The 27440-nt window shown below is 43.7% G+C and overlaps 1 protein-coding gene across 1 annotated transcript in view; it reads right to left on the reverse strand.

The window, feature by feature from the left end:
- Positions 1–27440, reverse strand: part of tspan9a (tetraspanin 9a) — a 61361-nt gene that overhangs the window by 4467 nt on the left and 29454 nt on the right. The window contains exons 2-5 of the mRNA XM_070907391.1: positions 11590–11781; positions 8828–8902; positions 1410–1511; positions 826–957 (exon numbers count right to left, since the gene is read on the reverse strand). Of these exons, the coding sequence (XP_070763492.1) occupies positions 826–957; positions 1410–1511; positions 8828–8902; positions 11590–11781 (501 nt within the window). The remainder of the gene's footprint in view (positions 1–825; positions 958–1409; positions 1512–8827; positions 8903–11589; positions 11782–27440) is intronic.

Here is a 27440-nt window from a genome sequence, read left to right on the forward strand (position 1 = left end):
GAACTGCTAACAAACCACATGCCAGACCAATAGCAGATTAGACTTGTAATGGGGGGAGATTGGTGAACATTGTGCTGCAAGGGGTTTTGAGAAAAAAAGGGCTGTTGTCTCATGCATAATGGAAAAAAAATCCGGCGTGATCAGAATTCAGCAAGACGAAAACTTTAAAGCTGCTTTCACTACACACACAGAGGGTTGTAAAAGCAACTGCTGAACAGATGAACTGATTTCAAATATATAAGATTTATGATTTTTATGTCCGCTGTGAATCCCGTACTAATATCAGTCAGTCTCCTAGATCTAAATAATTATTATTTGAAACCACATGTATTCAAACACAACTTGATGTGAAAGACCATATGGATCTGGCTGATGATCCCAGTAGTGTTGTATCCATGGCCAGATTATGAGACAATGCGCCCCTGGGCACAAACGTGTAAAAGGCTCCCCACTCCTCCTACATAGAAGCAAGACACAACACATGATAACTCTTTGTAGTTGTTTTGTGCCTCTTTGTAGTTGTTCTGCATTTCTTTGTGGTCATCCTGTCTATCTTTGTAGTGGTTTTGAGTCTCTTTGTAGTCATTGTGTTTCTCTTTGAAGTAGTTTTGTGTCTCCTTGTGGTAATTTTGCATCTCTTCGTAGTCACTTTGAGTCTCTTTGTAGATGTTTAATTGACTTTCCAACAAGAAATGTTAAGAGTCAGGCCTTATAACCCCATGGGCCCCCCATGCCAGGTGGGCCATTTCAGTAATCTTCCATGGTTACATCATATGTATAACAAAAAACATGTTATCATTTACATTAGATGCAATGTGAACTCACCCTGTTCCAGAACATGTTGGTGGAGTTACGCCCACAGTTCTGGTAATGCTCCTGGCAGCAGCGGTCAGGAACGACCTTCTCCTTCAGGGCGTCATGCCAGTCGGTGTACGCTATCACACCACAGCACTTCCACTGTGAATGCCATACACACACACACACACACACACACACACACACACACACACACACACACACACACACACACACACACACACACACACACACACACACACACACCAGATATAAGATTAGTTAATGCTTCCTGTCAGTCCGGGGAGACCTCAAACTAACTTTAATGTAACAAGTCTAGTTATGATACTTGTTACATTAAAGTTAGTTTGAGGTCTTCCCGTTGCTTTAGAGGACTGCAATAATGGAGTGAATGAAGCATACTTCAACAGCCCGTTTTGACTTTTAATGTTACATTAATACCACAGCTAGAAGCCAGGAAATACATTAGCTGGAATATTTCAGTAAACCTTTGCATTTATGTATCACTTCTAGCGTTGTGAGTGAACATCCACGCTAATGTTTCTAATATTTGATGTAATGCATTAAATATTAGTAATGTGAAGTCTGCCTACCTCTGCCTGGATGATGTTCCAGGCATTTCGCAAGCCTATGTTGTTTTCTGAGTTGTAGAGTGCCAGGCCGTCCTTCAGATCCTGCTTGGCGTTCTCACTCACCTGGAGACGAAAAACACAACACCAGCTTTGGTTAGAGACCTTGGCAAGAACGGTTAATGGAGTTCATGGAATTCACTATAGTCTTTATTTTGAAATAGCTGAGTGTTTGTAAGGCTGAATTCATATTATTCTGCTCTTTTAAAACTGACAATGTCTTTCCATGGTGTGCAGTGCTTTTTAGTGTTTTTAGAGGATTGTGTATGATTGATCACAGATTGTCAACTAACTAATCATGATAAAAAGAGTACATAGACAGCTGACGGCAACAACCAGAAAATACCAGCGGAAGCAGCTCAGTTACAGGTAACCTCTTTTTCATGCCATCTAAAAATAACCACTGCAGTGACTTGGACTTTTGAATGATGACTGCAGATCTGACACTTGTCATGTGTCGCTTCGCGCCACACACACACAGCTTCAACATGCCCTTCAGCAGAGCTAGCAAATCATTTTCCTCTTGACTGAACCCCAACAATGTGCTCAGGGTTGTGCCATGTCTGATGGAGATTAATATCTCATTGGATGTGTTAATGAGATACAAAATCAGAGCTTTAGTTCTCCTGCAGTTTGCTTTGCCCGCAGGGATTTGCTAACTGCCAGGACAGATTGAGAGGCGCTTCAGATAAGGGGTAATTATTACGGGAAAAATGACATGCACTGCCAGAACCATGCTGTACGTCTTCACAGGCAATACAAGTTACATCACAACAAAAGGAACGCGCTTGCTTTAACAGTTAAAGCTTAAGGCCTCATAAAATGTGCCTGGGAAAAAAAATCTGCACCATTAAGTAATAAATCCCCAGTTAAAAAAATAATAGAAGCAGGAAAATTGAAGCAGCCTTGTAGATAATGTCTGTTTTTATAAAAGAAGTACAAGTTTAATATCACTTGACTAATTACCTGTGTAGCTCAGCAGAGACCTGTATTCTGTACACTGCACTGTATATAAGAGACAGACCAAACCTTCCTTTGATCGTACAGAAAACTACATGTAGCTTTTAATTATGTGGTTCAGCAATTTATTGGTGGGAAGAAAACCCCTCAAACCCATGTTTTCTGAGCTGCAAGGCACAAGAAAACTATTTGCTGAATTAAACATAAAAGTGAAACTGATTTTTTACTGAGCAATTAAAGTTCGCCTGGCAATAAAATGCTTTAGTAATCATTAATCATGCAAAACCCATTTATAACATCCTCTAAAACCTTTGAAATAAGATTAGCATCATTTCAAATCACATTCTTCTCTCTCTCGCTCTGCAACTTCGCTGATGCAGAGGAGCGCATCTGTGTACTGCACCTCGGGCTGCAGGCCCTACCATATCTGTCCTTGTGCGGGAAAATGAGATGAAGAGCAGCATCATCAATCTCTGCCTCGTACTTTGTTTCTATCCTCTATCTTCTCCTCTCCATCTAGGCTGTATGTGACGCTGCTCGCTCATTACTGACTCCTCACTAACACAGTCACTAGAGAGCAGGAGGCCCCCTACTACAATAAAAATCATCTTCTGGGTCTCCAATAAGTCTCTGTACAGCTTCCATTTCGTGTGGGGACATCTTTGTCACAGCGTGAAATGAAACTTAATGATCCAGATTTACCACCAACGATAGGCAGACAAATGGCTGCAGAACAAACAGGCATTTTATCATGCAACGCTCTGCCCCTTTTTCCTTGCAAAAAGGAGCACATACAAACACATCTTTGTTGCATTAGATCATTTTTTTCTGATAAGGAAAATTAACTTCTTGACTGAAGTTCATGTTGCTGGTACTGGAAATTGTTCACAAACGACGGTCCAACATCATACTCTGGCTACACCTAACTCCTGCTAAGTTTTTTCCTGAGAGTTGGCCCCGGGCATCTCTGCAATACCTCAAGTGTGGCATATTGACAAAACCCTGAGACAATGCTCATACTTCTCATTAAATAGATAAGAGTGTGGCTTCCTCTGGGCTGACCAAGTCCATGCTCAGCAATACAGGGCAGCACATTCATCACAGAAATCTAAAGGGTTCAGCTCAGCCAACCGGGTGAACACACACACAAATCACAGAAAACAGAGAAAACAGATATACATGTTGACAGGACGGAGGAAGGAATAAACTTTCTATCCAAATTGGTGTGTGTGTGTTTTCTGTCACTGTGCACAAAAGCGGAGAACAGAGAGTGGGTGGCGGTTTGTCTAATAAACACCTGTCTGTCACTTGAGATGCTGCAATAACACAATACATCCAAGCCAGTACTGAAATTACCAAGTTCAGTTCAGTATTTCATGTATTTGTGTAGCACCAGATCATACAAAAGCAGTTCAGAGTGCTTTATATAAAAACAAGATAAAACAGCAAAAACATGCAAATAAACAGAGACATCCATGCATACATACACACATAGAAACATCCTGTACAAATACAGTATATGATAAGGTATTAGAGGTATTCTTTGTTTCATTTTGTTTTATGCTTTATACAATGCTATTTTTCAACTTTACCAAAGTCTCAAAAGCAAACTTCTTTAGTTTTTTTTTTCCAGTGCAGAGACATTAATAATTCCAGTGCAAGGACTCCTTACTGCCAGAATTGGGCCCCAGATCTGGTGACATGTAAACACCTTGGGGACCAGGTACACTGGGACCTGTCACCGTGCAGACATGGAGCCACAGCAGGGTACACAGCCATGACCGAGCTGACTGCTCCAATTTTCATAAATATGATAAATCTGATCTTTGCGTTGGTGTTATGATGTTGAATATGAACCTCAAATCCAATTTTCCTGTTCAGACAGCAAAGGTCACATCTGTGCCATGTTGTCATCCTGCCATGGAGGAACACATTTAGAGATGTGCGAGTGTTGATTCCCTTGTATTTCTTTCTTATTAGTTTTGCCTCTGAGGACGACTGGCTAAGTGTCTCAGAGGGCAGTTTGAGTTCCTCACAAAACACAAGAAAAGTATTGCTTATTTACAGTAGGTGGTGTGATGAGTGCATAAAAGAGCAATTAGTGTATTGTGTGAGCTTTTATTCACATTTACCCAACTGCTATTTATAATTTTGAGTGATTACAATCTTCAAACGATGTTACAGTGTTTAATTCCAAATGAATCACAGTCTCTGCAGTACAATTTCACAAAAAAACACGACATTACCACTCTGAGAAAGAGGCCAACTAGATGGAAAAACAACCCATCTGTGAAACACGACAAGTAGTACAGTATGTGAAAATGTAGCCAGATATAAGTGAAAGTTTTTCATTGTCTGATACATTCGGCCAAGCATAACTGAAGCAGAACCAAGGCATTGGTCAAAGAAAGTAAGTGACGTTAACATTAACTTCTCATTGAAAATGATCTTAACGTTAATCAAATCTTTTTGGCCACTTGGGGCAGCAGACACAAGATGTGAACAAAACACCAACATGTTATCTTTTTTTAAGTTTATATGACTAACAAGTTTATGCTGCTTGTTTCTAGCCATGTGAGTCCAATATTCACTCTCCTTTTAGCTCTGCTTTACTTTCCACTCACTCCAGAGAGACATATCTGGTTCCTAAATCCTCCACTATGTTCACCAGCAAGTTACTAAGTTTGTCTGTCTGTCGTTTGAAGCTGGCCAGGTAGCCAAGTGATTTTTAGGGCTTTTTTGCTTAAAACAGCTGCGGAAAACAATGCGCGACAGTGAAACCACACTGAAAGCACATGTTCTGGTATGAAAAATGATGGCTTATTGTTCCATAGCTACAGATTTGCCTTGGTCACATTTAGGTCAAGTTATTGTGGTCATGGTTGAAGTTGAATTTTGATGATGATTTCATGATAATACTCGATGAATTAAGGTGCAAGACTTCCAAACTATAACCTGGAATTTTCCATTAGAGCAGGCTTCAGAATCAGGGCAACGGCAAACAGAAAATGGGCACCAACCCTTTACTGCAAAAGAGATGACTCTAGGTGGACCAAATCTCCATTTCGCAGGACTATTCTTCAAATTTCTATTCCCTGTTCAACTAACCACCCCCCACCACCTCATCTCCAGTCTTTAAACATGACTCATTCTATGAAGTCTTAAACAGAACAAATTGTCACTTATTTGACTGTTTCTTCAAATGAAAAAAAGTCTTTTTCTGTATTGTCAGATCACAGAGACACTGTTGGCTTGACTCCAGTCGTACAGCAGTGCTGAAAGAGCGTTACACCTCATAACCAAACATTAAAGTGACAGCCACACTCCCATCCTCCATCATTAGCTGCACACTTTTCACAGTCAACCCATAGCATCTTCCCTTTTCACATCTAATTTGTTACATTCACTCTAAGGCACCTCTTTCAAAAGTGCTCTTTTACTGTGTTCCACAATCATTCTTGGGTCACATGTACACAGGGCCCACTGGCTCTAATCATCACATCCTTTGACTCCGTAGGACCCTAAGAACTGCAGCTAACAATATTTTACAGTTGCTCTGATTACGCAGCTCTGGACATGTGCGTTAGCTAACTGCCTGGAAAAGTGTAATAAATGATGTAGAGAGAGGATCCCAGCCAGAGGTCCCTAACAGCACATCATTAAACAGGATACTTAATTCCCTCGGTTGCTCTGCAAGCCTGTGCCGGGAACCCTGAGGCCAGGGCACTCGACGGAGCGAGGGGAAGGCCCTGACTACTTCTCTGTAATTGGTCTGGAAAAAAAGTAAAAGCACGGCCGGGGACTGAACATAATTCTGCCTATACACAAATACAACACATGACTAGACGTGTCTGCTGGTTTGTTGGGCTGTTAGTAAGATAAATCAGGGATGTTGTATGGCCCTCTCTGCTCTCTGAGCTTGTCTTTTATGTGACTAAAACCTTCCTTCCTCCTTCATGACACCATTGCCTTTTCTCCCGACTCTCTTTTTAAAACTCTACAGTGACACCTCTCCTCTTTCATCCTCTCTTCAGACTATTTTTAAGAACTTCTGCCTCTCTCTAACAATTTCCCTCCCTAAAAACATTCATCTTCCTTCCCTTCTCTGCTTTAGATATCTCACCTCCCTTTCTCTCTCACCTGTGTCCACCTGCTTTTCCCTTCCCTCTGCACCCCCACCCCCCCACCCCCCCACCTTTCTCCCTACATCCCCATGCACATGCTTCCCTTCTCCGCTTGCCAGGTTCTGCTTCCTGATTCGGAGCTAATAAACCTTCACTGGCGTTCAGCTCGGCATGTTGGGTCAACGGAGGCACAATGAGGTCACAGCGTTAAAGACGGATGGCTGTAATCTGGTTTGTGGCCCAGCCATCTGCTGTAGTCAGCTGCTTTCTAAATGCAGGGCCAGCCTTTATTATACTACGGCTTCTACATGGCATTTAATCACAGAGCTTAATACCACTAGGCTGTGGAGGGAAAGAGGGGGTACCTACACATAAGCCATACCTGGAGGCAAGACTGCTGGGGTGAGGAAGAAGGAGAAATTCTCCGTTTAAGAAGAAAGAGCATTACCTCTTAAGCAGGATTAAATTTGTGGGAATGTGAAAGTGATGGGGGGGAAGGCAGGACGCCTGAATGAAAGCAACGGAAAAAAATGTGTTCCTCCAGCAAAAACCAGATACTATGTGTTCGGTTTCTTCCCCACATCTCGTCGACAGCTTGTCACCCGGAAGGATCACAGGGGCGTCACTCATGACTTAAAGATGACCTATTTGAAAGACTAAAATATCTGTTTTGCAGGCCTCTGTCGATATACATTTAAAAGCTGCCAACAACTATATGTCTTCCAGACTTGTTAATAAATGCCTTGTGATTAGAAGATCAAATAGGAGAAGTGAATTAGTGATTCCTCTGATCACAGCCTGTAGCAGAGGATGAGGAGAGCCTCACATGGCATACTAGATCTCACTGGAGAGACACAAGCCAAGAGGAGTGAGAAAAACAACAGAGCAACAACTGAAGACCTTGTGTGATGGACACTGATTGTTCTTAATCTAATCCTCACGTTCTTTATCATAAAATGCCATCTGAGTAATAGCACCGCACAATTTCTTCAAATTTGCAGGACGTCTTATTTGGAGGCAGTCTGAAAATGCCATCTCCAATAACATTTAATTCGCTGTGACGGCCTTGCTTTCCAATGACATTTGAAGACTAATAAAGGGGAAATAAATTTGGCAGCGATCAGCATTATCATGGTCTCACATCTCATTAGGTCTAAACCAGGGTAAACACACTTGTAATGTGGCAAAATGGGACAAACACAAAATACGGTTGCTATTCACTGGAACTTGTGTGAATGAGACTGTTCAACTAACGCCCCATCCTTTACTAATGCCGACTCATTTGATTTCACATTTAAGAAATCCTCAGCCCTACTTGGCTATCTTTTCCTGACTTCACAGGTCATGGGAAGGTGCTGCAGTGAAGTCAAGAGGCTCTCTATTAAAATACTACCGGAGGGATCAGGGTTTGGAGGTTTCTTTTTTTTTCTTCTCGAAGTTAAGCCGGTAATATTTTGGAGATAAGGCCGCAGACATATTTACTCCTGACAGGGTGTGCCTCCGAGACCTGATCCAAATCTGAGAATGGATTGGCTGCTAAATGAATTCCTTTATCTGCCTGAGAGACTAAGTTTGAGCAATAACCTCAGAACAAAGAGTGAGAATTAGCCAGCATCCCGAGGGCCGCGTGACATGGAGACTTTGAATGTATAAATAGACGGCGTGTCCTTGAAAACAGATAGAAGTCTTCATTGCTTTTCTTGCGCAAGACATTTGTCATCTTTGGGATGAAACGGTTGTGGGGCGATTTAATTAAACATGAAGAAGGATCTAGCCTGCGCATGGATGGTCAATAATCTCCAGAGCTTTACATATCGTCATCTGTCGTCACCACGTAGACATACACCTGACTCGAGCCCATGCAGGGGTCATGGGAAATGTGCTTGGGAGCAATTACAGGGAGCCAACTGGTGGGGATTGGGCTGCATTTTGTGGCCTAACCTTTGACTGCTGGGTTAATGGCAGAGTGAAGACATTCAACCCCCTGCATGAGGAACAACCAAATATAAAAAGATTCGGATCCCCGGAAGCAACTGGAACATGGATAATCACACTAACACTTTTTATTGCTTTGTGCAGTTGTGTGTGGTCCTGCGTGTGTGTGTGTGTGTGCAAGCTTTGAGACATTCATTTTCTAAGTCTAGGGCGTACAAACTGTAATGCACGCCTCATAGCCTGGGCATGTATAAGCTGTGGCAAAGTGTTAGACCGCGTAAAGGAAATGTCAAGTTAACCGGAACAATAACAGACGTTTGGCTTTAACATTCAGACATAATGTGGAAAACAAAATTAACTTACCTTATCTGAGTACACAAAGAACAGGATGAGTAATATCAGCTCTGCCAGGAGAATTATCAGCAGGACAATGAAGAACTGTCAGAGAGAAGGGGGGAGAGCGCTTGTTTTAAAAACTGCTTTGGCAGTATTGTAAATCTGCCTTGTCATGCCGATGAAAACATGTTGAATATAAAACTGAGATATGAGGCCTCCTTTGCGGTCATTTTTTTCTCTGAGTGCTACAGGATGTGAGAAAAAACAGCCGTGACATGACTACATGACCGTAGATTACATACGTGACAGTTTTTACACACTTTATAATAAATAACATCTGTGATTTTTACTGCTTTTGATTCTACCCTCAAATGCAATGTGATTCTATGTCTGTGCATGGAAACAAGTCAATTTGGGTTACAGGAATAGTTTTGTGAAATATGCTTATTTGCTCTCCAGCAGCCTGTTAACTTATCTTAGCATTAACACTGAAAACAGAGGGAAACAGCTAGGCTCAGAGTCTCCGCTGGTTGCCTGGAAACTTCACCGAAAGCCTACTTTGCACGCTAGCTAAGAAAAAGCACTTAATCAAACAAGATATAACCTGCTAATTAGTGAGCTTTACAGGTGCTGGTAGGCAGATTTTGTTGTCTTTGGACAGAGCTAGGCCAGCTGTTTCCAGTGTTTGTGCTAAGCTAAGCTAACTGACGGCTGGCAGTAGCTTGATATTTTTAACATACAGACATGAGAGTGGTATCAATCTTCTCATCTAACTCTCTGAAAGAAAGAAAATAAGCTATTTTGCAAGACTATTTTTTTTAAGGGCTACAGTCAATGATCTCGGTTTGTGAGCAGAATACACAGCAACCCAGATTCATCAATAATACAATAAAGCACATACTCAACACAAAAACACTCAAACAGGATAAGGAAAGACAGAAAAGGAGATGAAGGAGGAGGTGGGAATGACAGAGGGAGGAAAGAAAGGAGAATCTAAGTGCCGGAGGGCTTGTGAACGTGTGAGAGGAGGGGAAGATGGTTTAATACCTCCCTAGATTAATTTCCAGCACAGCCTTGGATCTCATCTAGTATGCACCTCTCCCTACTTGACTCCCCTTCAGCTCAATATTTACCAATCTCTTCTGCACAGCATGGGAGGAGGCACACGAACCTAGATTTTAGAAAACCCCATACTCATTTGGGAGGAAGGGGGGTAGATTTGTGTCAAGGCCCAAATGAAAGTTAAGACAGTTTGTTGTTGGTTGGAGAATCTGGGTTGCCAGTTTAGTGTATCAGTGTTGCGCCTTCACAGTCGGTTTGTCACATTTTCCTGGTGCTGACAGAAGGATCAGCTTCTGTACACTAAATTAGTGGCGCTCTGATGGCTCTGTGCGAGTATGTGTGTATACGTATTCACATGCAAACACAGCTTCGTGGGCGTATGTTCTCATTTGCCAGCGGTTCACACTTTCAAGGTTTTAAAGATTTGACGTTTCAGCCAGATATTTCATTGTTTTGGCTCCCACTTTGTTTTCTGTTTTTTTTAATTTTTTTATTAAATTTGTCTCAGTAAACTATTTTTGGCAGCAAAAAACAGAGACTGAAAATGTACTGCAAAGGATGTTTGGGCTGTGAATATTTCTAATCCAGAGAGAGCTGTCCTCAGAGTTACTTCAGAGATAATATGTCAAGGTAGACGCTCGGATCTGTTTGCTCCGGGAGATCTAAACCCACTCTGATGTTTCCACGTCACCCTTGGGTGTTCTGAGCCGGACAGGCAGAGTAAGAAACAACAACAACAACAACAACTATCAACGGCGACTCTGCACTAAACTGAATTATCGTGGCCAAATATGAAATGTTGCTACAGGCAGATGTGGCAGGAGACTTAATGAGAAACATCAGAACTGCTAGATTTTCCATTAAGTCTCTCTTTTTTCTCATTCCAGCCACTTTCTGCTCCCCACCCCCACCCCCACCTCCTTCCTCCCTGCACTCCGTTCTCTTCCTCTCTCTGCTTCACAGTTGTTAGGCAGGTGAAGGAAGCCATGTCGAACACTAAGGATTTGGTGGGGCTTTTGACTGATGCAAGAGCTTCAAGGGATTGAGCTGTTTGTGATGTTAAGTACCCAGAGCCCCAACTCCACTTCCTATTTAAAGTTTCTATACATGAAAGTTTTTTTTTCCTTTCTTCTCAGCGGATCCACGTCAACCTCATTCCACTGGGTGAACTTTTGTAATTAACTTGTGCTTAAGATAAAACACTTGTACAACTTTGGTAAAACAGTTCAACGTCAAGACAGAGGAGTTCTTTGTAACGAATAATAGAACATCCTCAATTTTTTAGTGTCTTCAGTGTTGCTATGTACATACAGTAATTCAACCACATTGGTGACACAAAAGGCCTCATGACTGACAGCTCTTTCACTGGGCTGTGACCAAAGCCGTGGAAATGACATGAATGCGTTGGTGTTAATTTGCAGAAGGGGAGAATCCCACTGCTCGGCTTTAATTTTCCTCTGTGAGCCCCTGAGGTTTGATACAATGCAGAGCGAGCTTCTCCTGTCAGTCGCCTACCTCCGCTGAGATTCCGGCTGGAAGACAAATACAAATATACTGCTGAGTTCTCGCTGGCCTGTGACCAGTGTGTGTAGGTGTATAGACGTATATGTGAGAGGCTGTCTCCACAAGACATTTCTGTCAATATTTGCATGGGTGATATGGGGGAAGGTGAGAAAAAAACCCATCTAAAGTAGGAGAGAAAGAGTAGGTATGTAGATTTAACTCACGCTCAGAAGCAGGCACTTGTTCTCCTTGATGGCACCCAGGCAACCGAGAAAGCCCGTTACCATGACGATGGCGCCGATGGCGATGACCATGTTGGCAGCCGACAGAGAGGGGAATGAGGGCGAGAAGGTGGCGAAGCTGCCCTGGGACACCGAGAGCCAGATGCCCACGCCGAGCAGCCCACAGCCGCACAACTGCAAGGCGAGAGATAAGACAGATGACAAGGTGAGAAAACAAGCAGCAGTCACTTTTCAGGGTTAGCAACAGAAATTATTGACAGCCATCATTTTCAGCTCTCTCTCCCCTGGCGGATTTTGCTCATAATGACAGACTGCACAATATACAACAAACAATATAGTAATCTACACAGTGACATTAGGTTTAAATGAACACAAATCCCAGCTCAAAAAGCCGAGTGCAACAGGCTGTTTCCCTCTGGTTGCCCGAGGAATTGCCCACGCAGTCATCCATCACCCAACACCACTCAAAAAACAAGAGGGTTTACACCAATTACAACTAAGATAAACCAATAACAGCTCTGCAAGAGATTAGAGCAAAAATTGGACTTGGGCCGTGCTGGTTTTGCATGTTTGAGCAGATTACGGTTAAATCCAGAACAAACAGATTTGTAATTACTGCCACCCCCTAAAATGAAAACTTCCAAGCTTTCCAAAGCCACCTGCAGTGGACTTGAACTTCACCTAGGGGGAGCAATTCCCTAATTCCTCTCTGCCATCCTGTCAGGCCCCCTGTGAGTGTGTGATGTGAGGTCTGCAACACGAGTCCATCAATGCAAGAATGTGTTTATGGAAGGCTTTGATTGGCAAAAGTTGAGTGTCCCCACCCGCTGATGTGTTGGTCCATTTATCAGAGATAAGAGCCGAACAACATGCCCACCACTCTGGGAGGTAAGTGGTGACATTTTTACCTTCACCTAATAGAATGATATACCCAGGGCAATCTTGCCATGAATAAAAAAAAAATCCCAAATGAGGTAAAATATGGAAAGGCACCACGGTAAATCACCGCGCTGCCGCCCTCCTATTCACGGCGCTCCCCTCCTCCTTTCTCATCTTCGCACCACTGCTCACTTTAATGCCTGTCAGCAATATGTACAACACACACACACACACACACGCAAACACATTCATATACAGTTTACACACACAGTCATCATCAGGTGGGAATTATGGACACATCTCAACTGTTTCCTTTTTCTAAAATAATGACTCCACCAAACACGACGCACATTTTTCTTGGTTTAACTGACCAGTAGCACAACAACTGATAATAAGCCGGCAGCACTTTCACAACAAACAACCGTGGCTTCAGTGTGACGAATGGCACAAGTCTGTTGATCAGCTATGTGGCAAACAAAGTGACTGAGAGCTACATTACAAGTCCACTAAACTCAAAAGTGTCTCTCAGAGATGTTGGGTGATGACGTGTAAGACAAACTTTGGGGGTTTCAAATGCAGCCCTGATGAGGTGGTGAGAGACGCCTCGGGTCTAATGAGTCCTATAGAATCTGTTTATACATAAACCGAGTCCAAGCAACCCCCCTCTCCAGTGTCAGGTGAGCACGGCTCCACTCTCCTTAACCTGTGACCTTTGAGCAGTGAGGTCTGACTTTGTGCAGTCGCAACCCCCGAGGATGGGGGGGCTTCTTCAGTAAGTGTTCAGCAGCACACTCAGGTGGATGAATGATACACATTCTCTCCAGAGGACTACGAAAGGACTAAAAGCAATTAAAAGTGAGGACACAGAGAGCGAGAATGAGGACTGTACGTAAATGACTCAGGTTAGATAAAAGCCCCATTTAAGTGTGCTCCAATTCCAGTGCTGATTGACTGTGCTGCCCGCGGTGTGAATTTATGAAAGATTTGGAGTCGCTGCTAACAAACAAAGTCAAAGTCTGAGTGCTGCTGTCAAGGTCGAAGGCGAGGGGTGGGGGGGTGAACAGAGCCCGCCCAGCAGACTCTGAGACTTGTTTAGTCACACATGGACGACAGTAAAGTCGCATTTTATTTCTCACCAGAAATGAACGAGTGGTCCTAGTGAGACCCCTTAGATAGAGAGAGAGAGAGAGAGAGAGAGAGAGAGAGAGAGAGAGAGAGAGAGAGAGAGAGAGAGAGAGAGAGAGAGAGAGAGGTGCAGACTTTCAATCATCTATCGTCTAAATAATTCAGAGGCAACTGTATTTGCTGGGAGGCACCCACTGGCCCTTTATGCTACCCTGATTAAAAACAGGAGAATGAAACGTCAATTGAAAATGCTGGTAAAGGCCACGGCCCCTATGCAGAGCGGCTACGGAATCACAGCCGACACTCTTCAGAAGGCCAGATTATATAGAGCGCGAGGAAAGGTTCGAGGGAGCAGTGAATGGTAAGTTTAAGAGGCCACCCTAGATAGAGCGGATTTACAGCGAGCGGGGGGAGCACCGGGAGGTTTAAGAGCCCAGGTGGAGAGGGATACAGGGCCTTCACTTAATTGTGTTTAATGCCCAGCTAAGGGAGCTTGTCCAAGTGTGTCGCTCTCTTAAGCGACTGTGAAACCACCCAGCCCCCGCTCAATCTGTCTGATCTGAGCCTACCAGGAGCACGAGCTAATCTCTGCCCTGCTTCTACTACCTCTACTACTACTACAACAACAACAACAGCACGCTGCCATCAGACCTCTGTGTCGGTGCCACAGGAAATACCTCCAGTATAAGCTCTGATCTCCTTGGTTATCTGACCTTGGTGTGTGTGCGTGTGTGTGTGTGTGTGTGTGTGTGTGTGCGTCTGAGTTTGACCTCGAGCCTCTTCGCTGAGCTCCTTATCTACTTTTAATTGTGGGACGGTCATGTTTTGATATCCCATCTGCGGAGGAAGGATTAAGGAATCCCCAAATACTGGAGAAGCTTGTAAACAGTCACGGAGGAGGCTTCCTATTAAGGCAGTCATTGTTATTGCATCAATCAGAGTGGTAGATGCTGCAGGGTTGTGATTAACATTTGGGCTGGAGCAATACATTGGCGTATTACCATATTTTCTAGGGACGTGGAAATACAAAAATAACAGTTTACGCAAGGATGTTTCAACCCGCTTGTGGTCTGAATGATGTAAGTCAATATGCCGACTGATGCAATGACTTCTCTGATCTTTTCTGAGACTAGCTCTCACACACGATCTGCTATACAAATGTCCCACTAACGTTACCAATGTGTATATAAGATTATTTGTTGTCAGGGTCCCTATCTGTAACTTGCAACTTGACCCAGTGTGATTCTACACCAATTATCTGCACAGACAGAGGCAACCAGCACGGACGCTCTGGGCTGATGCTCTGCTTTCAGGCTCCATGCATGTAACTTTGCAGGGCACCGAGCCATCATTAAACAACTGAGGGCGACGCATGACAGCTTGCCAGGTCCACTACTATTTCAATTTTAACAAGCTTCAGCGAGGTTCCTGTGGCACTCCAGCTTGTCAAATATGTATCAATTTCCAGAACAATTTCTGGTTTAGTTGCTTGAAAAACGCTGTCAAAACAACTTGACTGTTTTGTCTCGTGGATGTTCTGTTTTGTCTGACGTTGCCATGCATACACGCCGCGCAGAGATGCTTCCACCCTGTTTATCACTTACTTTCATATTTGAGGCTGATAGGAACACAACCTCCAGCCGTGATAATGAAAAATCCTTTGCCGCCTGGATACACAAAACTTGCTGCTCTTAGCACCGAATTGAGTTCAGAAAGTTAACAGCACTTCTGACAGGAGGGAGGGATGCTGGGCGCGTGTAATTGTGGTTGATAGGGAGTCGTTTTATTTATTTATTTATTTATTTTTTAAATCGATGAAAAAGGGTAAGAGCGGACTGAGAGAATATGTGACCTTTTCATCCGTGCTAGGCAATATTTTGAGAGCACCTCCATGGCAAGACAGAATGGAGTCCGGTGTCTAAATGTCATTTGTGGAAGAAGTGACAAAATGCACCCAGCGAAGAGGAGCGGAGCAGAGCAACATTAACTTTCTTGGTGGAGGAAATTAGAGGACATGAGATGTGACTCTATCTCTCTGGATAAATGGGGTCCTACTGTTTTGCGGCCCTGTAACAAGCTCAGGGTGAAAATAACTGCGATAATACTGTGTGAAGCAACTGTGAGGCAACTTTCCAACCAGGAAGGAGAGGTGGAGGGGGTCGGCCATAAGGTGTGTGAAAGAGGGATGGAAGGCATTAAAGCCAGAAAGATTGGACGCACACATGAGAAGGGTGTAGGAGAGAAGAGATATTGAGCTTAAACGGGAGAGAAGAAGAAGAAAATACAGGCTGACCCTTCATCCGAGTGGCTGGCTCCGAGAATTATCAGTTACTGCGGTAACTGGCTCAGTGACACGGAGCCACCCAACACAGGACCCCACTTCAATCTCCCCCAGAGGAAGGGGGTCTGAGAGTGGTGTGTGTGTGTGTGTGTGTGTGTGTAAGTTGGAGGAGATTGACCTTTTCACACTGTGAGCTCTCAGAGACGTCACCTCCTCCACCACCTGAGTTTGTAAAGTTTGAGTGAGTATGTGAAGTGTGTGTGTGTGTGTGTTCAGTTTACTAAAGGCTTTACAGCTGAGAGTAATTAATAGTAAATAATTGTTCAACAAAGACACCGTCTTTTTCCACAAAAATAACAGTCTTCTATAGACATCTGCAGTGTCGTACTGAAAACTAACCTTTTGTTTAGGTAATTAGAAAGCACTTCTTCCATTACAGCACAATAAACCATAAAATTGGAGAAAAGGCCAACCTGCCTGCACTGCTTGATGATGGAGCCACTTTATCACTTTACGATCCCTTCTGCCCTTTACTGCAACTCCATCTTTCTTTTTATTGGGAAAAAACATTTCTTATTCTTTTTTTGTCTTGCGGCACACACAACATCCTCTGCTTTAGCCGGCATTGATTTTGCACTGAAATGAAGACAGAGGATATTCACCTCAGATAAAAGAAGATTTTTCATTTCTCGCCATGTGATCCCGCAAGCCTGTGATTCATGTTACCATATAAGAACTAAGTGGCCTGCCAACAGCGTGAGGGAAACAGCATCACACAACAACAACCGTAATAAAGCTACTAAACATCAAATAAGAGCGAAAGAAAAAGCCTAAAAGTAAAGACTAGGCTATTTGTATTTCCTACCCAGCAAGTGGAAAAGGTCTTCTTTGAGGCATGCTGTGAAAGAAAAAGGAGTCATTTTAAGAGTAGACTCTCCAGAGAGTGTTTGTGTGTGCCTGTCACAAAAGGTTATTTTTTTTAAGATATCTTCCTGATAAATAAGTACTTTTACCGCCCTTATCCTCCATGGTGTGCACACACGAGCAAACAAAACAAATAGCCCAGGTGCCACAGGAGAACAGTACATTATTTTTCACATTATCAATCTAGATTTATTCTTTTCACTCACGTCTTTCTTGACAAGCCTTTAGAAACCTTGGTTTTAGTTCCTTCATTGTTGTTAGACAATATGTCCATAGTAGAAACCGTACCTGACTTCTGACACAGCTCTTTGTTGGATTCAAGAACAAACATTTCTATAATGAACAAATATCTTCATTTCAGCATTACAGCTAAATACTCTTTGCTTTGCTGTTAGCATGGTTAGCTTCCCACGGTTGTAAGCTAACTGCATGAGTGGAAGCTAACAGAAGCTGTGCATAAAGCCGTGAGAAAATATAAGTGTTTGTAACATACTGAGCATCCGGATGGACTACAGAGAAGTGGATTGTGCTGCAGTTGTGGTTTAAGTTTCTATGGATATTTAGATTTTCACTGAGGCGTAAGCTACAAATGTTTCAAGCCTACATGGTGGTAAAACACAGGATTTCAGTGGAGTATTCCTAATGACTATCATTGAAATCTTGCTTTTCTTATGCAAAACATGCAAAAAAAAAACAAAATATCCAGATGGATAAGATACTTGGGGTGATTGAGGCTGCTTCAAAAAAACACATTTATGAATAAAAACAGACTTGTCAAGATGGACATCTTTCATTCATCAGACTCCCTAACCTTTCCATTATAAGGCTTGTGTGTTTAACTAGATACCTTTGCAAAATATTTATCCTGATGATGATAGACAAGCTACGCTGTAGGCAAAACACAGCTTTCCAGTAAAACTCCCCACCCCCTCTCCCAGGCTTCCTAGGGGCATCCTAGTCATTCCCCAGTGAATAGCATATAGCTGATGTGAGTTGTATAACAAGTAAATTATTCACAGAGTCTGTGATGGCGGCTGAGGGAACAGTGCTTTCAGGCTCAGAATAAACACTGCATGAATTCAAAGGGCCGGGACAGATGCAGAGTGTAAGATTAAAAAGCTATATCTGCCTGGTTAAAGTTTCATTCACCCAGAGGAGTCCTGGCGGATTCACACAATGTGATTACTTAGGAAGTCGCGCTGACTGACGGACCCACTGATAACACAGCACGCCGCTTTCTATGAACATGTACGCTTTCATTTGACGACAATTGAGCGTTTATGGGGTCAAGTGCATATTGTCTACGCATCTCAATTGACTTTCAGCACCTGTCCGAGTCCTCTAAACACATGGCAGACAAAAAGACATGTCTTTTCCATTCTGTGCTCATATGTTGCCACCATCCATCACATGCTTAGTCAAGCATCCAGAATGGTGCAATTCTGTGGTGGTTATGGTCGGATGCCTTAACTGGCACTTTGAAGAGGGAGCTGAGACAGCCCTGTTTAGGGGTCTTCAGTGACGCACCTATCAATGATGCAGGGCTTGCCATGTCTCCCTCCCTCCCTCTCGCTCTCTCTCTCTCTCACTCCCGAGCTGAAAGCCCTATTCACCGCAAAGTGACTTTAAATCAATCGCACCAGGAAGGATTAAAGACAGACAAGCCTTTCTCTGCCTGTCCAGAGCTATCCCTGCTGTCTGCGCTGACGCAGCCACACTCTTTCACACCTGACAACAGCCTCTACCCTTAGAGGACAAGACACGGAAGGAAAGAAAGCTAGGAGAATGGCAGAAGAGACACTATTAGACATCCCTGACTAATTCTACCGTTAGATCTCTACCATCCCAACAAGACTCTTCAATCAGCCTAAGAACCCACAGGCGCTTCAATTATGCATAGAGAACAAGTGGGAGAGCACCAGGAAGGGGAAAGTCATCACATGATTGGAGCCAGAGAGCGAGGAAGCCCCAGTTGCCAAAGTCAGAGGGAGTAAGAGCGTGGATGGAGACTCGGAGAGATGCGCAGGCCAATGGGGCCTGCGAACCAAGCGCAGAGTGCAAAGCACAGTGCCAAAGACCAAAGCCCTGGTCCAAATACAGACAAACACTGCCACCGGAGAGCAAAGCTCCTTTTGCTTCTTCATGCTGCGGATGCGGGAGGGCTGCATGGATGGCAGCTGCCCCGTCTTACTGCGATCTCAAACTAGTCAGCTCACAGCCAACGCTTAGAAACCGAGTGTACTCAGTCCTTTAAAGAGATGAAGGACCATAAAAATCCCAGTGATGTTCTAATGAGGACAATGAGATATAAATACATAAACGGAGCTGATAACAGAGGGAGACGTTCCTCCACAAGGCGCTAATTAAATGTGAATATTGCTGCTTGCTGTTGACATCAAAGGTGGTTATGAAGATATCTTACGAGGCATTTGCGTACAATAAAGTCAACGCGTTAAGAAAAATAAATATCTATTTATGTGAAGGCAGTGCTTTTTCTTTTTTTCTTTTTTTTACGAGTGCCTGTTTTCCACCACATAAAGTGCCTCGCCTGCAGAGGCACACAAACATTTGTCTCTTATAAATATCTCACTCTGGTCTGCCAGTGCAGCCATGCCGAAAATCCTCAGAGGCGGGCAGACGGTTGGACAGTCTCCCATTGAGTTTCACTAGTTGAAGCGCTTAATGAGTGTGCTGGCTCAGCAGAGGTAGAGCATGGCCAGAGACTTGTGCATTAGACAGATTGGACACTCGACCTGTTCCCCGCACACAGTACCTGGAGCAGAGGTCCAAAGATCTCAAGGAAATGGGAAAATCCCTAATGCACTATATGGCAGCTATAGTGTGCTGTAAGTAAAAGAGAGCGCAGAGTGTTACACTCAGCACATTTCTCGGCTCCTCTTCACCCCTTACAGCGTAAGAATGAGCCCAAGACTCAATGTCACTGTTGAGGGCATCAGCTAAATGGACTTGTACGGGGGCATCTGCTACAGAGAGTTCCCCAACAGAGCTGCCCATATGCTCAGTACACCCATATCTCTCCACTTGTGTCCCCATTTCAGGGAACCACAAACAAAACAACAACATCCTCCACCAACAACATCAACAACTGCAGCATCATTTCTTTTTCCTAACAGGCATAGGGACTTTGTGGGATGAACTAAGGTGACCTTGGCTAGCTGTGTTGCCAGGAGAGCAAAACATGTCGTTACGAATGTATTTCAAGTGGCTGACTATCGGTGGGCCTAAAATGAGGTGAAAAGCAGCCTTGGGATTTCTCCCTGGAAATGAGCGAAGAACTTGGGCGTCAGAGGGGCATTGTTATGGTTTTATCTACATGGTCAGTCTGCCTGACCTTGTGCAAAAAAACAAGCAGGCTACTGGGTTCACTGTGAGCTGCCAGGGGAGAAAGGTGATACTTAGTGTGCATCTGTTAGTGTGCCAGTGCGTGTGTGTGTGCATGCAGATGTGTGTGTATAAGGTGGTTTATTATCTCATTTCAGCAGGAACAAAAGATGGAGTGGGCGCACGGCCTTGCTGCAGGGATGGTCTGAGTACTGCACAGTGCATCAAGATCTGACCTGCTGCTGCTGCTGCAGCTGCTGGAACACAACATCCATTAGAGACAATGACGCAAGCACATGGCCAAACATTTCAACACAATGTAATGAAGGCTTACCCACACTCCTAATGAACAGGGGGCGGGGTTTACTTGCCAACAGGAGTGGTGGCTAGAACCCAAAAACGAATATGAGGGGGTGAAGCGAAGCCTAGCTCTGAAGCTGTGCAAAAGCATGCCGTGCCTATTCAGTATTTGTGCTTTCAGGTTTGCAGAAGGGTGGAACAAATTTTTAACAAATGCAAAAGAGTAAAATTGTGAACAACTAAGCATATGTTTATTCCTGGAGCGGCGGTACTGTGAATGGAAACATTCCTGTTATGCAATGCGAGGCATTATGCATCCCTGGAGGGACAGAGGGAAGATGAAGACGCAAAATATGCACATCAGCTTAAGTGAAAACCAGAGCACCAGGCGGATGCCTAGCGAGAAAAGAGGATATTCAGATTGAAAGACATATAATCAATAGTCACTCTGTATGCCATGCCACAGGGTAAATGACTATACTCCTGCACTTACTGTATAAAGGGCTTTAATACCCCTTTCTCTTCATACTGTAAATTATTCACCACATATTTAAAGCAGACCTAAGGGAAGATACTGTAGGGGAAAGGTTTGCTTATGTTATTACATGCTACAGTATGACGTGATAATGTAGCCTGACAGTGCAGCACTGGAGCTCTTATTATTGGCCCTGTTCCCCATCTCCTTGTTTCTTATTTGCCCCCCTGTTGCTTCTTGTTGTAGGGAACAGTTCTCTTTCTTCTCATTTCTACCCGAGCACGTTGCAGCACACCCTATAATTCATGCCATAATTCAAGCTGTATTACGGCGCATTGGGAATATTTTGCAGCTGGAATAAGGGAATTCTGCAGAACACAGCATCTCCCTCTGTTCATCACGAGGTTTGCAGCGCCACAAATCCTGGAAAATTGACCTTATTCCGTGAATGTGTGCCACAGCCGACTTCATTTTGGAGATAATAAATTTAGAGTGTGAGAGAACACGTAGTGAAAACAAGACCTCACATTAACCAATACAGAGAGGCAATCTGTATTCATGGAGGTGCCGTGTGTCTGTGGGCGCCTGTTTGAAAGTTGATGGCGCTCTGTCCACATGTGCTCCACCTCCGGAGGGGAAGAGAGAGGGGGAAGTGATTCCATTTCACCTCTGGCATGGCAGTCACAGCACCTGAGTCTTGTCTAAAGGCCAAAAATCTCTGCTCATCCATCATTATGAAAAACTCACTCTTGATTTAGACAAAAAAAAACAAAAAACAAAAACGCTATTGATGCAAGATAAAGCCTTGACAGCTGCAGCATTAACAAAAATGACATTCTTGAAATACTTCAGCTTAAATCACAATGAAACTTCTTTTTAATTTTAGGAAAGAAAACTTGAACTTCTAACTTTTAATGTGCCTCAAATTGCCTTCTATTGCCATATGGTGAAGCCCTAACCAGTGTTCCCTGTGGTTGTTGCAGGAGCTATCTCCCTTTATACCTCTCTCCTCTCTCTCCGAATCCCATTGCTTCTCTCTATTCATTCGAAAACAGCTCAAGTGGCATGGCGCGGTATTGTGTGTGTGTCTCGGGCTCCAAGAGGATAGGAAACTTGTCACTGAGGGCTCCCTAAAGGAATGACCTTCAGTCAGCACTTGAGAGTAGTAAAAATCTTCCTGGCAGTTTCCACTCAGCACACTCCACGCCGCAAACCCATGTACATTTGAGGTCTGGGCACAACATGACAACCCCCCCACCACCAAACACACGGCGCTAGTGAATGCAGTCTTCCCTTTTTGCCCGGTGTAAAGGTCAGATTTTAGTCGCAGTCTGATGGCACAGAAAAAGCTTCCTTGACGGGCTCTGCCCCTGTTCCCTGCCTCCTCTCTTCACCCCTAAACGGCTCATTGAAGGCGCCTTTACAGTTGACATGCTAATTAGCGCGGCGGGGAAATGGACTGTGTAACTACTCCTTTCTGGTCAGCCAACCCCCTGAATCCCCATCAGCCCCTCATCTCGACGCACTGGACCGCACAAAGAGACATATCACTAAATAATAACAGCATCAATCCCTGTATTAATGTTGTGATATAATCGTAAGCTGTATTATTCACTGTAAGCCACCCCAGGGTGTATGAGAAGGAGACGAGGAGAGAGAAAGCAGGGAGAGGGAGAATAAACGAGGCTTCATTCAGGCTATAATGTTGCATTGAGGATGCTGTAATACGACTCCATCGTTGACCTCCACTGGACATCAACCCACATCACCTCCCACAACTCCACTTCCTACCCTGAGTAAATGCTGAGTCAGTACATAAAGGATGTGTGGTTGTAAGCATCAATACAATGAGGTTAAACAGCATTACTCTGTTCTTGTTTTCGGGGGACAGGGTGACTAGCTTGAAACTTATGGATCAACGCCTGCTCAGAGAATAAATGAATTGGAATAAATCAAGACTTAGATCTGTCAGAAAAGCAATACTCTGTACTGTATGAACTTGCCTTGAGCTTGTCATAGTAACCCTTTCAACATTCATATGTGTTTTTCCCCAGTGAGCGTGTGAATGATAAGGAGCCTGTTTCATGCTCGAGCAATCCGAGAACTCTTGGTCAGCTGGTGGAGAGTAGGGTGGGGTTTCAGTTGTTTCAGTTGGTGCTTTAATGTTACACCCCCCCCCAGCCCCCTTCAGCATGTGCATCTACAGTAACTCCACACACTCAGTGGTCTCCCCACACCCCACAAGTGTGCATACTTTATCACACATATCTATGGATGACTCCAAAATGTCCTGTGGGGACAGTTAATATGTGCATGAAAAGAACCACAGTCATTCAATTTAATGACAACTTACATCATCTTCTTTTATAGTCCCGATTTCTTATCCTAACTGTTGTCTTATACATTTCTGACATTTCATTGAGTTTTTTGGCTCATTCTCTGAGATTCTATATCTATTCCCTGCTAGCACAACCTCTGGTGGATTAGAAAAACAAGAATATGTGCTCCGGCGGCTTTATCACTGTCCTTGAACCGCTTTATTAGATTAGACCTTTCTATTCAACAAAGCCAGCACTGTTCACTTTGGTAATGCATTGCCATGCTTTGAGTAAAGTGTCTGAAACAGTTAGTAAAGTATGTGCAAGACTTGTAAAGTGTAGCTACAGTTTGGAAAAGACAAAATGTAAGTAACTAGAGAGGGAGACTTAAAGATTTCAGTGAATTACTGTAATTCGTCCATTAGGCGCAGAATTGCGGAGCAAAAAGACCCTTCAATCAAATCATGGGCTCAATCACTGCAGAGCATGTTGTTAAAATCAAGGTACATCATATATACTGTGGACTGAATCAAATTAATGATCAGCTTAATGCACACAAGGCCACGTGTGCGCTTATGTGCTGATTGCATGTACGCGTATTTCACTTTCCACTTGCCACTAGTGACCTCCAGTCATAACTTGAAGAATTCTAGCGCCTGCAGTGGAGGCCAGCCTGTCATCAGACACGAGTTCAAAGACAAAGCTAACAGGGGGATTAGTTTCAACAGAATATTGTGTGTAATTTCTGTACGTGATCGCCACGCCGTCACACTGGCAGCCAGCTTGGTCGACAGCCAAAGCATGAGTCACGCTGGGAGAGTGTAACATTTTGTCAAGAGCCCTCAAATATGAAACATGGTAATGGCGATCCTAAAAGACTTTAACCTTTCCCATTTTCAGTCAGCGTAACTGTGCACAAACGCTGCCATCTTGCTTAAAATATCTTGCATGATCACAGATCCACTTTTAAGCAAAACTATTTAAAATCAAGGCAGCCAAAAGGCTCAAAGCACGGACGCAAAGGAGCCAGAAGTGGGAAGAAGCCTTTTCAACATCAAAGTCTTCAAATATGTAAGAGCTTCAATAAAGTACAAGACGCGGTATCCTAATTTTGTCGACCAAATTCACTTTTCTGTATTTGCAGCACAAACTGTGAAGCAGCAGAAATTCACTTTAATTTACTAGTCGGAGGTTGATTATTCAATCCAGAGGGGAGTTTTTTCGAGATAAGATGTCATGAGATTACATGAGATGAGATAAAATGAGATGATTTTGTTTACTCAGCCTCTCAAAATGTTGTGGTGATGAATTTGAGAGGGAGGCTGAGCGGGCTCTCATGTGGGCAAACTCTTGCTGGCAAACAGGGGATTTCACACAGGCGGACAAACCTCTACTACATCCCCAAAAAAACATGATTACAGAGTAACACGGCGAGTTACAAATCCTTTACAAATCCCAGTCACCACTGTATCTTCAGCAATCAGTTTCCCATTCCCTGCCTGTGTATGAGGGAGAAAGAGTTCATCACCAGCGGAAAAATGTAAGCGAGTATACATCTGGAGGCTTTTCTTTGGATTATCAATGTAATTTTTTCACAAACTGAACCTTGTTGGGCTTCATGTATGGTACCTATAACTACTGTATTTCTCAGGCTCTCTCAACCTCTACCCCCCCGTCACTCTCTGGTGTCAAAGCAGGAGTATGCAGGGGTGAGGGTTCATGTAGGAGAACTGCCGGAGAGGTCACATTTAACTCTTACCTCACATGTAGTGGTAGCAGGGCAGCTAATCTTCAGATCCATTTACTGCTCATTCTCTACTCTTTGCGGATGTGTGTGTGTGCATGCGTGTGTGTCTGAATGTGTAAAAATGCCTCTCGGCCGCTGCTGCTTCCTGGAATAGAAAGGTGTATGTGACTATCAGGGTTCGTTCATTGCTTTTGTTAACTGTGTCCTCGTGGGAACACGGTGGCCCCCGGCTGATTTAGAGACCTGTCAAGCACGCCTGTGGTCCAGGTCAGTGTCAGGGGGGCTAAGCTAGGTCAGGTCCCAGGAAGGAAAATGACACAAGTAAGCAAAACCCTCTGTATTGTTTCCTGTCACGCCAAGTTCATCTTTCGCAGTGACACCCAGTCATTTAAATGCAAAGTAAATGGGGGAGGAGGAGGAGAAGCTGCAGGCTGTAGGTTTTATGTGGGAGTTGACAGCTGACGGGTTCATCATTTGTTGAGAGTCCCCTCAGAATAGCAGTTATAAATAAATACCTTGAGAACAGCCTTTAAGTTTGGAGGAGTCAGGAAAAGATGTTATTTTTCTCTTTATAACCAAAAAAAGGTACACAGGGTTCCAAGAGAAGTTGACCCAAGTTATTATACCCAGTCAGGCAAAGACGATGCTAAAGGAATGCTGTGTTCACATGGGGTGTTCCAGGGACGGGTTGACCCTTGCACTACTGGGTTGTCCACCTTGAATTTCAAAAGGAGTTATTTTCAAAGATTCCCTAGCATTTCATATATCTCAGCCAAGGCCATGTAGCAAGGACACAACCCTCTGGAAACAGTAAAAGAGGCATAAGCATTGATCAAAGGAAGGGTGTTTTAGTAACCTTTCAGTCGGGTTGCTGGTGTTTTTGTGGAGATTTGTGAACCAGAGAATAACAAATCAGAACTTGGCAGCCATCTTGGATTTAAAAAATGGCAACCTCAACATTTATTAAAAATGTATACATGCATACATTTCAGTAGAGGGGCAGGTTGACTAACAAGCTTTACTGCGTTTCTCCCTTTGTTGTCGAGGGTTTTACACATTTTTCAAGGACAGTTGTGTTATGCACTTCTGTAGAAACTGTAGGCGGCCATTTGCCAGTGTTTCTACATGAGGACCTGAATTCCCACTCATCAGAAAGAGCATTAGGTCTACATGCCGTGTCAGTAAAACCATGAGTCCCTCTGGCCCATATAATGCAGTAAGGTCAGCTGAAGTCCAACCAGCCGCTGAGCTGATTGAGGTGGTTATATATAGATAGCACTGGCAAGCTAACTCATACAGGGGACCAGGTTGGGGCTCTGTCACAAGGCCTGCGGTGATTTAGTCTAAGATCTTTAATCTAAAATCAGCCAATGGCGTAATGGAGCCGGACCCTTTTCCATGACTCAAACCAGAAAAATATTTCCCGCGTGGGTTAAGGAGATGAAGTGAATCAATTCAAAATAAATGTGGGATGATGAGACATTAATTGTGGGTGCACTAGAGGAGGGCAGCAGAGAGTTGAAGGGGCAGATCTCAAAAGCAGGGCAGCAGGGAGGCATGACGAGGGGGGGGTCAACCCTTTACCTCTGTGACTCAAAGGGAACATGCCTGTGGGATCCAGGGTACATGATCTGAATAGCCCAGTATTTTGGAAGATGTTAATGTGTGTGGGGCTATGCAGTGTATGTGGGCAGAGGGTTTCCAGTGGAGAGGGGCTGTATGGCCATCTTTTCAATGTCGCAGGCGGAGCAAAATATCACTCACACCAAGGCAGCAAAGTCTTATTCTTGCCGAGACGCATAGGTTATTAGTTAGTTATAGTAGATTAAGTCAAAATGTAAATGCTGGTAATCAGCTGGTAAATGCTAAAATGCAGCGTAACAAAAGCACAAGTAATAAAAGAAATAAAGTAAAGTTTGCTAAAGTTAGCTAACGTTAGCTACCATAAGCTAAGTCATACCAGACCAAGGAAGGCTGTTGTAACAAAACCCCTAAGTGTACTGAAGCAAGGGTCAGTTTTATTATTTATGAATTAAACTTTTCAACTGTAACTGTGCGCTCAGACAGAACCAAGGCGAAATTTAGAGGCAGCACGACTGCATACAAAATGCCCTCCAAGGGCGGCACTAATTGACACGAAGATGCTTGCGTTCAAAATGTTTCACTTGAAAATAATTTGCACTTACCCCGGCGCTTTATGAATCTGCTTCATAAATGTACAGAGATGAGAGGACAAAGGAGAGAGACTGGAGGGAAATAACAGACAGAACTGGAGTTTCCGGAGAGTTCAGTCAAAGGCTGAGCTGAACACAAACACACACATAGGCACAGTCCCACACACACAGTCGGTGCAGCGGTTGCTCGCTAGCTTACAGCTAACGTCTGTACAGTTGGCACATGAGCTAACACATGAACAAACACAAATTACACAAACAGTTCAGT

This window comes from Enoplosus armatus, chromosome 6, assembly GCF_043641665.1.
Source record: "Enoplosus armatus isolate fEnoArm2 chromosome 6, fEnoArm2.hap1, whole genome shotgun sequence".
Classification (NCBI taxonomy): Eukaryota; Metazoa; Chordata; class Actinopteri; order Centrarchiformes; family Enoplosidae; genus Enoplosus; species Enoplosus armatus.